At 36.7% G+C, this 14,681-nt stretch overlaps 1 protein-coding gene across 3 annotated transcripts; it reads left to right on the top strand.

The window, feature by feature from the left end:
* Nucleotides 1-2,195: 2,195 nt before the first annotated feature.
* LOC126793175 (general transcription and DNA repair factor IIH subunit TFB1-1-like) lies at nt 2,196-9,518 on the top strand. 3 transcript variants are annotated; one of them, XR_007672034.1, is made up of 20 exons: nt 2,196-2,327; nt 2,400-2,496; nt 2,586-2,664; nt 2,732-2,857; nt 2,953-3,085; nt 4,237-4,312; nt 4,467-4,562; nt 4,821-4,865; nt 4,980-5,036; nt 5,228-5,383; nt 5,480-5,545; nt 5,816-5,939; nt 6,611-6,661; nt 6,743-6,852; nt 6,955-7,146; nt 7,567-7,680; nt 7,807-7,884; nt 8,260-8,303; nt 8,747-8,815; nt 9,152-9,188. XR_007672034.1 is itself a non-coding variant. In XM_050519619.1 (20 exons), exons 2-20 carry the CDS (start codon nt 2,410-2,412, stop codon nt 9,236-9,238), a joined length of 1,794 nt encoding a protein of 597 aa, XP_050375576.1. In that variant the 5' UTR covers nt 2,196-2,327; nt 2,400-2,409; the 3' UTR covers nt 9,239-9,518. The 3 variants fall into 3 exon arrangements, 2 of the variants coding, with proteins under 2 accessions (XP_050375576.1, XP_050375577.1); XM_050519619.1 differs by having other exon boundaries at nt 8,256-8,303; nt 9,152-9,518; XM_050519620.1 differs by having other exon boundaries at nt 2,228-2,327; nt 2,403-2,496; nt 8,256-8,303; nt 9,152-9,518.
* The last annotated feature ends 5,163 nt before the right edge of the window (nt 9,519-14,681 follow it).

Here is a 14,681-nt window from a genome sequence, read left to right as displayed (position 1 = left end):
TACTTGAACATTATCTGATTACCAGATTTCTGGTTGTTAGCCTGCCACCGTTTCTCATTATAAGCCATGGTGATGAGTGATGGAATAGATGGGTACCAATTTGTGACTAGCCGACTACGACAAGAAGAAGCTTTTGCTCAATGGTGTTGAGGGGGACCATCACCATGACCATTCCAACGCTAACCTTCGTTATCGCGGCTGCTACAACCACCTTGGGCACAGCTGCCATGGGGAAGTTCTTGATACAAAAAAGTTGTGGAGGAGAATGGTGGCTGCAGAGAGGAGCCGCAAGACACGGCAAACGAAGCATGATGAGGCATTCACATTTATCTGTATATAACAGCATCCGCTGCATTTGGAAGCAGTGGATATTAGTAGATGCTCCCAACAGCGGAGAAGCTCGTTGTACATCAGATGGAAAACTTTAGGTAATAACTAAGAACAAAACATGTACGTGATGCCCCAAGGACTTGAAAACTTAGAAGACAAGTAAACTTCGTAGAGAGAACACAAATGACAACCAACCCGTTACAACCTCAAAAGTATTATGCAAATAAACTGTGTATGGATTCTGAACATGAAAAATGTTCCTGAAAATAAAAAAGAAGCAACTTTGCGTTACAACCTCAAAGTATTTTGCAAATAAACTGTGTATGGATTCTGAACATGAAAAATGTTCCTGAAAATAAAAAAAGAAGCAACTTTTCAATGCACCAAAACATTAATTTTTTGTTAATATGTATAAATTTTTACATGTTGGAAAATTAAGAACTGTCTAAACTCCATCTAATATATAGCTAACTAAAAAAATAGTTTTTCAAACTAATAAAATAATTTTTTTGTATTGAATAAGGCTACTAAGACATACGCAAAGAGGAATCTATCATTAATAATTTACTATAATTTACATAATTAGAGCTAGCCTTAAAAACTAAGGAAAAATCCTAAATGGTTTTAATTAGCCACAAAAGAGAAAAAAAAAAGGTGAAAGAAGGTGAGAACTTGGGGATCGAACTCACGTGGGCTTGAAGTTAGTAATCATACTTAAACTCCTAAATCCTCCTTACCCAATTACTTATTTATTTTTAATAAGACAAAGCTAATGAGAGTGAGTAGCAGCAAGTCTCTGGTCACACCTAAAGCGAGTGCCATGAATCTTGCATAAAAGCTAAACGTTCCAACCAAGAAGTCTTCCTTACTTGGGGACTTGAGAGATTTGTTGTGGGATATAGCCCAATACATAAACGTGTTCGAGCATACGTAGCACCAAAACATCGAAGGTGCATGCGTGTAGTGAACTTCAAGTCTTCAAGTCTCTTGTTTGCGCTATTCAAACTAGCAAAATTGTTAAGGCCTTGATACACAATTAAACATTGTCCATCTAATTATAAATTATATTTTATTTATCACTTTTCTGATGTGTGATCTATTTCTTTCAGTAAACATTAAATATAAGAGGATGATATTCGCAAAGTACAAAGTGCAAAGACAACGGTTGCAACAAGACGGTGAATAAGCTAAAAACACGTAAAGCAGCTTGCTCGAGGCTTGGGTTATGATTCTCAGTGATGGAACACTAGTGCATACCCCCCAACAAACGATATGATAGCCACATATACCAAAATGGAAATTTGTTTGCCCCTTCTCGAGAGAGAAGGCAAGACCCTACAAGCAGTTACTATTACTCTTTTCTAGAGTTGTGCTTAAGATCTATTTATACAAGAATTTTTAAAGAAGTTTGTAATAAAGAATTTCTGAAGTCCATGAATGCTACTTCTATTGTCCACATATTTAGGGAAGCAAATATGACGGTTGATTCTCTAGTTAAAATGAGCCTTAATCATGCTAAGGGTTTTGTTACTTTTGACAACCCTCCGGTTCATGTTGCCCAGTTCTACATAGATGATCTTGTTGCTGTTACTAGGGCTAGGAGAGTTTCGTGCTCTAGCTAGTTTTTAGTTTTTCTTTCCGCTTTGTTTAGGCTCTTTGAACCTCGCTTGTAATAATAAAAAAAAGAATTTATACGAGAACTACATGAGATGTTTTTAGAGGGTTCGATAATGTGTGTGTAAGTTAACCTGTTATGTATTATCAAATCGTGAAATGACAGGTCGGGTTGTGAATATCTCGGTGTATTTCATTAACAATGGATGAGTCAATTGATAAATTTAGCACAGTATCAAATATAGTTTTTTTTTCCTTCTAATTTTTATTAACAATGCTCTTAAAAAGTCTTAATCGAACCAAACCTTAATGTTGAGGTGAACGAGGGCACTCCGACCGCCGAATCACGCCTGAGCAACTCAACAACCGTCGTCGGCCGCCAGGTAATCCCCGAAATCCAAACACACTTCTTCCATTCTAATCTACAGACAGCTGATACCACCCTCGTATTGCAGCAGTCGGAAAATGTCGACGAGACGGGGCCAAGTGATTAAGCGCGCAAAATACAAGAGTTCGATCAAAGACGCCGGAACTCCCGGCCTTCTCACCATGGTTCGCCTCTTCTCTCTCTCCTCTCCTCTAATGGAATCCCCATATTCCTGACTATATAATCTTCCCTTAAACTTGTCTGCTGATTCCAGATGGCCGACGGGTTTGTCTTCACCCCGAATGATCCCACCTCCCCCGCTAAGCTCGATGTCCCCTTCCAACAAATCAAAGGTAACTGCTACTACATTTTCCCCCACCACCCTGTTCTTGTTCTCATTCTTGTCACTTTTATTTTCAGGTCAGAAGAACACCAAGGAGGGCACCAATAAACCACCTTGGCTCAACATCAGCAATATTAAGGATGGCAGTTACATTTTTGAGTTTGACAGTTATCCTGATCTTCACGCATGCCGAGAAATCATCGGTAGAAATATACCCGTCATATCATTCATATTTTTGGCTTTTGTGATTGTTTTACTCTTGGTTTTCATCTGGTGCGTTTCTTTTCTTTTCAAACAGCCAATGCCCTGGAGGCTGCAAAAGGTTCTTCCGCTACAGTGGTCTCTTCTGCTGCCATTGCCTCTTCTTCTGCAAGCCAACAATTCACTACCGCGGAGTTGGAGCTCCGAATGAAGCTTATGCAAGAAGACAGGTTATTCTCCTGTATCCACATGATTGTTGCTTTTTTCTTTCACGTCAATGCAACTTATGTGATATATTGTTACCATAGGTCATCACACGTACTATCTACTTCTCTCATTTTGCCGTCACATAGCTTTAACAAAGAATGTACACTAGTACTCGAATTTAATGTCGCTGGTTCCTATTTATATTAGTTTGGAACAATGGCATTCTTAGAGATGCAAACTTATTTGTGTGCACGTAATAGTTAAACCTATGCGCCCTACTCCCAACTTTTTTCTCAGTATCAGATTCTTGATATCGTTTTAGACACTTTGCTGCTTTCGTATCTTTCATTTGACGTTCATTAAAATAACACAGCCAAAGTTTCAAGTGGTATTTTGTAAACTCCATTCTTGAATACTGATATAGGTCCCTAAACCAAAGTGAAATAACTGAGCCCCTCCAAGTAAAAAGTTCCCTGTATTAAATGCATTTACACCTATAATTTAGATTCATATTATGTCTTTTCATGTGCTGAGGTCAATGTATTAAAGTCTTATGTCATTACGTTTATAGTTTGCAAGACACCCTTCAATTTTATGGTGAAATTTATCTAAATGATCTTTTTGTGTAATTCAAATGCACCTTTGGTAGGATTGTCCACTGCCGGACTGAGTCTGTACATTTCTTTGCTTTCTTATTTTTGCTTTTGTCCTCCATTAGTGCTTTTCTTGTGTTTTATTTTCTCCGAAACTTGAACACATAATATCCGATAGCTGCCAGGAAACTTTATGCATCCTGTATCAGTACCTTACATTTTAAGTACCATGATAAAATAGGCTGCATGGAATTTGAAATGGAATAATTAGCTTGTTTCATTTTTTTCTTCTTTCACTGCCCGATGTTAAACATAATCTTTATACCTGTGAAATTGGCCGTTTTGGCTCCTTTACCCTGCTTCTTGTCTATCACTGTTTCATTTTGCTATGTGTTCAAGTCATTTTTGTTTTGCTTTGGTTTGTAGATTGAACTGGAGACTGATAGTCAGTCCAAAAATGCTTTTAACTTGGATCTGTATCCTACTTCAATTATATGGTGCTGAATGTAGCGTGATTTAGAAAAAGAACAGTCTTCGTTTGAACTTCATTTTTGTATATCACTAAATCTTCCCCTTTGCAGTGAACTGCAGAAGCTTCACAAGCAGTTTGTGGGCAGTTGTGTCTTGACAGAATCTGAGTTCTGGGCAACTAGGAAGGTCGGTTGATTATGATTATGTGGCTTCTTAACACAGAATATATATATGCTTTCTGAATGAAATTTGTTATAGTTACATTTGCAATGGAATATAACTTTCTTTTTTGAAATAAAACTTGTTGGAATGACATTGATTTCTTTGAATCGAATTGCAGAAGTTGCTTGATGGAGATAGCCGTAGAAAGTCAAAACAACGGGTTGGTTTTAAAAGTTCTATGATACTGGACATCAAACCTATGACTGATGGTCGGGTAGAGAATCTCTCCCTCAATCTCTATTCATTTATGTGCGTATTTACCTGGCTAATGAGTAATTAATGCTGTGACCTTTCAACAGTTCCTTGCAGATTTGGCATCTTCTTGGTGTCTTTTTAATTGAAATCTAGTGATAACATACAATTCCTTTCCTACAGATTACATGCCCATCTCTCCCAAAAATAAAAAGATAACATGTATTAGCTTGTGGTTGTGAAACTGAATTATTATTATTATTATATGGGTATTTGTCAGATGAACAAGGTGACATTCAATTTGACTGATGAAATCAAATATCAGGTATTATTCTTTCATTTTACACTTGCAGACAAGACCTTTCAGATTCAGCAATTGTAAATATCCCTGGAATACTTTCACTCGAGTCTTATGTCAAATTGTTACATTGCTCGACAGATATTCGCCCTGAAACCAGCAGTTCACCAGGCATATATTAAACTCGTTCCCAGTAAGGTAGTGAGGATATTGAAACCAGTCCTTACTTAATCAGACAGTTTTTCCATGTTAGTAATCACCCTTATTTTTGTTTGTTATGAGAGTGCCCCTATGATGATAGTTTAAAAAATCTGTTACTGTGCCATTTGCAAGTACTCTGCTTGAAACATGCTTTTCTTGTCTTTGTCCTCCATATAACTGGATTCCAGATGACAGAGAAAGACTTCTGGAATAAATATTTCCGAGCTGAATTCCTCCACAGTAGAAAAAATCCTTTAGCAGCTGCTGCAGAAGCTGCTGAGGATGAGGAACTGGCAATTTTTTTAAAGGAAGATGAAATATTAGCAAGGGAAGCTCGGCAGAAGGTGCTGTATGGAAAGCATTCCATTTTTGACTTTCCTAGGATGTTCCTGATGTCTAGGTTGAGTTCTAAAAATATTTATTCACTTCCGTATTTGCAGATTCAGCGGGTTGATCCGACGTTGGATATGGAAGCTGATCAGGGGGACGACTATACACATATTCCAGTATGTTTATCAACCTGTTTTGATTCAGTACTGCAAAGTTTTAATGGGTTCAGTAACATGGTTTACTCTTGAACAACAAGTTGGTTTTCTATTTGAATAATTGTCTCATAAATGGCAGACATTAGAAATACTCCTCCATTTTGAGCTATTTTTATTCTGATTTCTGGATATCCAATTATGTCTCTTATTAGCAATGAGTTTTTCATTGTTCATATTGTTGTTTGTTTTGTCAAATCTTCATGTTTTGTTTGGTTGCTACTTGTTATACAGGATCATGGGATCTTTCGTGACGGCAACAAGGACATTACCGAACTACAGAATGAGCAATACAGGAGGACTCTATCACAAGACCTTAACAGACAAGGGGCAGTTGTTCTTCAAGGAAGAAATCTAGGTTAGAATGGACGATAATTTTTCAATCAATTAACATGGTAGTGGCACAGTCTTACAACAAGCTCTCTCTCTCTCTCTCTCTCTCTCTCTCTCTCTCACAATTTCTGACACATTATTTACTCACTTTCACTCATTTCTATCTATATATTTCCTCCACATGAACTAATTTTTTTGGGATGGCCTGACAATGAACTGAATTGAATTGTATGACTAAAAAGCCAGTAAACTTAACAAGATATACAAACATTGACGTATCTATGAATGGATATGGGTATTTCCAAATCCTTCACTGTATTCATGAGGGATGCATCCTGGCCATATTTTTTAGTCAAATATTGGGTTCGGAGAATAAGGCGTTGGAAATTTGAGACTGAATCGTAATTGGTCATGAGTTCAATATCTTTACGTTCAGATTCATCGTTTCCATCATTGCACATCTTTTTTTGTAATTTTGCTTTCTCGGTCCTGCTTGTTACCCTTAAGAGTTTTTTATTAAGAGATTGAGAACATTCTTGTTAAGAGAGCTGCTTCTTGTTGATGTGACTCATGTGAGTTCTTAAGAATAAAGAGTTTTGACTCGGAAAACTAATTATGATATTTTGTTTATTCTGCTTACTTATGTTTCTTCTACCATTTTTGGTTGATAACTATGATTTGTAAACTTGACTGCAGATGTGGAAGATCCAAGAACTATGGCAGAGGCACTTATGCGGTCAAGACAGGGTTAGTGTGGTTCTTTCAACTTTTTTTTTTTTTCAATATATAGCAGAACATCTGTGCTAATGAATTTCTGTTTATTGGCAGATCCTAGCGACAGTGCTATACAGGAGAGACTTGATAGGATTATCCGGATGACTGAGATAGATGACCTTCAAGACTCTCATCGTCATCCGGTTGCGCCATTGTGTATCAAGGTTAACATAGTAATCTGGAGCCAACAGTTTTCATGTCGATGTGTTTAGGTATCACTCTTTTCTTCTAATAGTGCAAATATATCATGTTGTATTGATAAACAGGATCCTCGAGACTACTTTGACACACAACAAGCTAATGCACTTAAAATTTTGGATGACTCGCGTACTGGGACTGCACAAACAAAACGCAAGCTAACTACTGAGGAAGCATATGGCTCCTTAAAGGATTCTATATCTAAAATTAAGAGCATTGGATTGAGCAGTTCCGCTGTAAAAACCGAAGTTGCTCTTACGGTAATCTTTGTTCAACGCACTCACGCACACTCTATATATTGTACTGATGATGACGTCAAAATAGGATATCCTTTTTTAAGAAAAATGGGACTTCCTTAATCCTGCAATGCATTTGATTAATCGGAACCATAAATGCTTAGGTTTCTTTACTAGAATCTTCCCCGCTAAAAACCAGTTTAGTTGGCACTGCTGGGTCTTTGTGGAGGCAATGGACAAAAAAATTCCGTTGGATAAAATTGAAATGAGTATTTTGTATATGACACACAACTTCCAACTCAACTAACTTTTGGGGAACTGATCCTTGAAGGAGGATCTAATTGATGAACATGAATAGCTCCTATCAATAATTTTGTGTGTGTCTGCATATATCTATATATCAATTGTAAAGTTACATATGTAAGAGAGCTTTTCTATGTGCAGGTTTTTAATGGGCTAACCCAGAATATTTCAAGTACCAGATATCAACTTGGGAAGAATCCTCGAGAGAGTATTTTGGATGGCTTGCCAAACAGAACCAAAGAGGAACTCTTACATGTGAGTGGATGTCAGCTTCATAAACTTTCTCATAAATAGTGTGTTTGCATGTGCTTTTTATATTGAAGTTGAATAATTATGAGCTGGTATTAAATTTGATTTTGTGATAACACTTTCTTACTCCAGCATTGGATGTCCATTCAAGAACTACTGAGGCATTTTTGGTCTTCCTATCCAATTACAACTTCTTCTTTGTATGTGAAGGTTAGTTTCTAAAATGTAAAGTGAAGGGGTTGCTAGAATTTTTTGTATTCTATATTAAGATTTTGTCATTTTGGCCTTGTCTTGAGTGGGAAGGATCCTTCTTATCTAATGTGAACAGGAAGTATTGTTTGAAGGGATGACATAATACCTTGATTATCTTTAGTATCAGTATTGTAGTTTACTACTGGTCATATCCATTTTTTTTTCCAACACCTATTTCTTTAATAGGCTGAGGTTTTGTTTAGATGAGAATAAAGAAATTCCAAGGCATGAATATTGCTATATGAATTCAACTTGATTCCCTTATTGGTCTGGGTATCTGTGTTATTAGTTCTTTTTTGTGTGTGAATTAACAAGTTATTCTTATGCAGATAGGCAGACTGAAGGATGCCATGTCACAAATTTATCGACAACTAGAGGTATCTTTTCTGCTGAAGCTTTCAGCTGTGTTGTTTAAATATCAACACATTACAGCCTTCCAGCATTGTGATTAACAGTGGCACTGCTGGTTTGTTTTAATATGTAAATTTTCTTGGCCATTAAGAGAATAATGGAAAAGCTGACAGCATCTTAGCCTTCCTGCTCTGTATCTTTATTCTAACAGCATCTTAGCTATATTAGAAGGAAATGCTGAATAATGGAAAAACTTTGAATGCTATGTTAGTCCAGAAATGAAACAAAATTTCTTTAGTTGATTTTCTTGCTTTTGACATAGGTCTGGTGGATTTCTTCATATTCTAAATATTCAACTCTTTTTCTTACTTCTTACATGGGATGGATAAATTTCGTCATGTTGTAAATTTTACCTTGCACAATTGATTTTGGTTGGTTTTGTTTTAATGTTTTAACATGTTATCTGCAGGAGATAAAAGAAGCTGTGCAGTTAGATTTCAGGCACCAGGTCTCCCTCCTTGTTCGTCCAATGCATCAGGTCTAGTTTCCCTCCATTTTTTGTTTTTATTTAAGAAGAATGTAAGTGTTCGAATTATATCATGTTTATCTGTTTGAATTTTACGGTTTTTCGAATTATATAATGGCTATATACTGCTTGGTTGTACTAGCTCTTTTGGCAAGTATGCTAATTCTGTTTGGGCATCTTCTTTCCTTGTCTTTTGCCCAAGAAGTTGCTACTTTCTGTAGTTGGCTTGTGATCTTCTTTCAGATACTTTTTTCACATATCATCTACTTAACCCAAAACCATCCAGTGGAAGACAAAACGAACAATCGTTATGTGAAGGGAACTCATGGAAATATCATCTTAGTGCAGGCTCTAGATGCTGCTTTTCAGCATTATGAAGCAGACGTACAGAAAAGAGCTGCAAAGAGTGGAGAGTTGCCTAATGGGAATGGGTAGAAGTTTGCCCTTTTATTATTATATATGCATTCCCCTCTAAATTTTGACATGATGTAAAGCCATATTATTCAATCAATTTTGATATGAGCTTATTCAGTTTGGCAAGGTTTTCAGCGGAGAAAATTACATGTATTGTGGACAAAGTTGTGCATAGACTCGTTTAGCATTAATCGTGATTGCACCACCTATGCACGGCATGATGATTCTATGTAATACGGCATCAGCTTAAGGCTTTGCTGTTTTCTTGTTTTACAAGTCTTTATCTATCCCTTGTGGAACAGCCAGTTGTTCTATGATGCACACCAATTCAACGATACTTGATGCATTTCATGTGGCAATGACTTCAAGAGAAACCATTCAGCGACTTAGAGAAGACTCGCATGACATGTCCATTCTACTATCCGTTAAAATTATACAGATCCATCAATAGCCATGGTCAAACAAAGATATATCTATTATATGTAACAAACCAGTTACGACTTACGACACAGTTGAATGTTGAATACGAAACACTCCAAGCTTTTCGTCTTGATCTGTACTCTAAATTTGAATATTGTATCTAAACTGCATGTTGAATCAGATGCATCTACATCTTACATCTCGATAAAGGTGGTGCGCAATTTCAATAGGTATCAAGAGTTATATACATTACGCATGATACAACAGGATTCAACAGAACCTTGTTCAATCCATTTTGAAATGCATGATAAAGAGGCTCATCTCCTACTTCTTTCTGCATATCAAGAAACCATGAATTGCTGATTTTTCAAGCGTGGACCATTGGGGAAGCACTCTTTCACCAACGTTCTGAACAGTCTTGGTAGCTGAAGCATTCACTTCAAAATCATAATCATACAAATATAGATCATCATCCACGATTTTGGTTGTAATCAGGCTCCGGGTAACTATAGTCTTCAATGGGTTTGCTCTGCTTTTTTTGAGGCCCTTTTCTAGTTTTCTTTGATCGATCATTGCTTTTGGTGAAGTCATCATCGTCTACATGCCCCTTTTGAGTGGCTTTGTGTAGGTACAAGTTTATTGGCTATCCTTCTTAAGGAAATAACACAAAATTCATTTAAGTATCATGACCCAAGGTAAAAGCATGCATATGCATTTCATGTTTTTTCAAACAGGATGACAAACCTGGTTTTCATCCTAGCTGTTTCTCGGTATTTCAAATTCAACTTAATGTATTGAGTCATGTGTCATAACTTACTTGTTTGGGTTCATCTGCATGTCATACATGATTTTATCTTACCAATCTTTGACTAGTGTTGTGTGTCCTCATTCACTTTTCCCATGATTTGTGGGATTGAGTTTCCTCAAGATTTTAGTCTACATTCACTTGATCAAATCTATATTTGACTTGTGTAGATATTTGTTAATCTCTTTTTCCTTTAAATATTTGGCCGAAATATCTCTTTGACTATGGTGTAGTTTGTATTATTCGGCCTCCTTGTCCTGTTGAAAATCCAATATTTTTCTGGTTATTGTACTTTGTAATCTCTAGTTTTTGTTATCACCATTGTTTATATTTGTTCATGCATCATCTTTCATATGCATTGCTTACCAACTAATATGTTCATGATTCATGCATCTGCATACTCATTTGATTTGCTTACTAACTCTTCCTTAAAATCATGCCTATTTTGAGGATTGTGTTCCCACCGATTGTTAGAGATTAAATATCTTAGTTTACGATTCTTTTATCCTTGAATCAATTACTATGTTATTTCTTGTCCTCTGTAAATCTTTTGTGTCCATTATTTATTGTCTTGTGTTGATTCATCTTGTTTGAACATTGAAAAAACCAATTGGTTTTCAACCATGGTTTTCAACCATGGTTTTCATATAGTTTCATTAGGTTCTATGTGCCTCTTGGCTTGGTTAGAGTGAGTTGTCTTGATCAGCTGGTTCGTAGGTTTCCATGAAGCCTCCTGTTTTGTTTGCCTATAAAGAGAGAGCATAGCTCTCTTACCAATGTGTTATGAATTTCACTCTCTTTTCATCAACTAAGTCTTGCATATCTTTAGCTTGTCTCTTTTATTAAGTGTCACTTATTTCATCTTAGACCTTAGTGTCTAGTTTTTTATCTATGTCAATATGTGTTGACAAAAACCTACTGCATAATCATTCATGCAACTTGCATACATGATGTTGTGATTGGTGATGCAATAGGTTGTCTAGGTTGTTAAAAATGTAGTATTGCATTTTTATTTTGCTGGGACTTAGTTCCCTAGCTCTGTCTATTGTTTCTCTAAGTCTTCCTTGTGATTATAAATCTTGGAGCTCTAAGTCTTCCTTGTGGTGTAGGTAGTGCAAGCAACCCTAGAAGTTTTCACAATTGAATTAGCTAAGTTGTAGCTGATTTCAAGATTGAAACTTCTAATATATATGTGTGTGAGTAAACACTTTGAGACAAGAGAGACAAAAGAGCTGAGTTCTTAGACTATGTGAGTCGAGACAGGATAGTAACGTGGTTAGCTATCCCTCAGGAGTTGTTATCTTGTGAGATGTGTTGCAGTGCTTATTGTGAACCAGCTAAGTGTTGGCTGTGTTCAGAGCTGAATTTTGAGTGACTTTTTTATATGTAAAAATACACTTAGTGTCAGGAGAGATAGAGCATGTTGTAGACTAGATAGTCTAGACATGGTAGTACTGCGGTCGCCTATCTAGGTTGCTATAATCTTGTAACATGCGGTGTTTCACATAGTGGAAAGGTTTGTCCCTCAGGAGTAAGGGGCACACAATTTTTATTCTTAATACAGGGTTTCTGTGAGTAAAAAATATCTTGGTGTTATTTTTTTATTTATGCACGTTTTATTTCGTAATTCTGTCACCCGGGATAACACCAACTCTTGCTATCCCTGAAAACGAATTTGAACGAAAAAGCTTTCAGGGCCTATTCACCCCCCCTCTAGGACCTTCAAGTGGTATCAGAGCAGGCACCGACATTGCTGTGAGATCCTCTGAAAGCCGAGAATGGCTAGGGTAAAGGCCTATCTTCCATTATCGCCCTTACTTTGTTAGGATAGTGTTTTTTATGGAAGGTTTTGTTGACTATTTTCCCTTTTACTGAGATAATGGGAAACAATAGTTTTTGGTCGTTGATGGAGTTATTGTTTTCGTTGACCTCTTTGCTGAAGGTTCTAAGATTCCTATCTAGAGACCTAAAGCGTATTTGAGATATATTGCTAGGATGAGCACTAAAGCATTAACACGTTTTTTTTCTTTGTTCACCTTTAACAAAGTGCTTTCGAGATCATTCAGTGCCTGATTGCAAGCATGCTCGGGATATCCTAGCCACTACAGGCAAAGGTATGTCTTCCAACTCCAAATTGTCTATTTGTAGCTTCGGAGATTCTATTTGAACTTTTCAAAGATGAGTTTTCTTGTGTTGTCTATTATTAGCATATTTGGTTACTTTTCTGCTTCAAAGTCTCCATTCACAAATTTGGAATCCTCTTGTTGAATTAACAAAAAGTGAGGAGACAAAAGAATGGATACAAAAGTGGATTCCTATCCCTGAAAAGTAGGAGAGACTTGTTTTAAATTCACCAATGGTTTCACATTAATTTTTCTTTTTCTTTGGAGGTGTTCTCTTTGAGGCCTCCTTAGAGAAATCTCTATTGGAACTTGCCAGGGCAGCAAAGAGTTTGTCTATCCCCATTCCCCTTGAGTGGATAAGGATACCTAGTTGGTTAAAGCAAACAAAAGGAAACTCAAACCTTAGCAGCCTAGAGCTTCTCATATCAGCTAGTGTTGTTGAGCCATGTATTTCTTTCTCTTAAGTTAGGTTCTGACCTAAACCGTAGGATATGAGGGTTGCCTTCACACATTCTTGTTCTTGGTTCTTGACCATGAGTTGTTTGATCATATCTTGTGATCAATGACTCAACTTTGCTTTTGACCAGTGATCCAAAGTGGTTCACATCCCTGAGTGAGAACTATCTTGTCGAATATTTTGTGTTTGGTGTTCTTGCCAAAACTAAGATCAAGGTCATTGGATGTTTTACACTCTTGGTATCCCAATTTCAAAATTTTGAACTAAGATTGTTGTTGAACTTCTTGTTTTTTTTTGTTTGCGCTGACAATTTGTTTCTTGGTGTTTGATAAAGAGTGAAAGCTATATGTAATGTGGGATGGCCACATAACAATGTTATTGTGTTCTTACACACACAAATATCCACATCTTCATTGTAATTTCTATCAATGGTATCTAAGGATACAATTGATCTTTTCCCCAAGCACACGTGCTATCTAAATCATCAAGACAATTGATGTGATCCTCCAAAGAAAATTATCAGTCGGATACTTAAGCTCATTGGTATCCCATAGGTAGGTGTGAGGAGTGCATTTGGTAAGCTGAATTATTATATCTCTTGCTTCACTTAATGTTTATCATACTTCTATTGTGTTTGATTTGTTGCATCTAGTCTACGTAAGACATGGTGTGACTGAAAAACATTGTTAGAAAGGCATGTGTGCATGTGGTCCGTATTTTGATCCAAGTTTCTTTTGCGATATTTTTGAGCTGGTAAGTGTGATGCTGTTGAAAATTATTTCAAAAAAAGGGTTCATAAATGGAAAGGTGTCTATGACATGCATTTCATTAGCATAGGGGTTTGTCGATAGAACGAAAATTGATCAATGTCTTTCTTCCATGTTTATTGTGAGAAATTCGATGTGCATTATAAATTTCAAACTCTCTTTCTATCCCAACATAGTTGGATTGCTTATGTTCTTGCTAACATGAGTGATATGATATTTAGTGCCGTTGACATCCCTCATTCCTTTGGGAAAGCTTATCTATGATTTCTGTCTTGCTTTGGAAAGAGTAACAACATTTTTCAAGACACCATATGAGCTTCGTTATGAGGGACGTTATGCCTTGAAAAACCAAGCAACCATGTGTACAACAAGCAACTCAAGAAAATTGATGGAAATGTAAAGGTTGTAATAATTGAATTTCTTGTTTCTCTCATGATTTTTCCTCTGTGTCTGAGCAGGAACTTGATCCTAGGTGCGCTTGTTTGTGAGCTAACTCCCACATCTAATTCATTGAGACCAAATCTGAGCTCCTAGTATTGGGATGGATGATGGTCGCGCCATCCATATTCTTTTGAGCTGAGGCTATTCCCAAATATGGTTCCTAAGTGTTTCCTCAAACTGGATACCCTTGCTGGCATTGCTGCTGTCGTCCTAGTTGGAAAATACAGATGAAGATCATACAAAATAGTCCATTTTGCTTGTTCATGGAAGCTTATCTTAGCTTTTTTGGTGAAGGATACCAAGGCTCCCTTGCATCCTACAATCATTTGAGTTGTCAATGATTTTTGTTGGACGGGTTAAAGCTATTGATTCGTTTCCTCATGTCATTTCAGCATTGTTCAGAGGCTCATTGCAACTTATATACTGCCATTGGGGCTAAAGTCAAGGTTTT

This window comes from Argentina anserina, chromosome 5 (assembly GCF_933775445.1).
Source record: "Argentina anserina chromosome 5, drPotAnse1.1, whole genome shotgun sequence".
Taxonomy (NCBI): Eukaryota; Viridiplantae; Streptophyta; class Magnoliopsida; order Rosales; family Rosaceae; genus Argentina; species Argentina anserina.
This window is presented reverse-complemented; position numbering and strand designations above follow the sequence as displayed.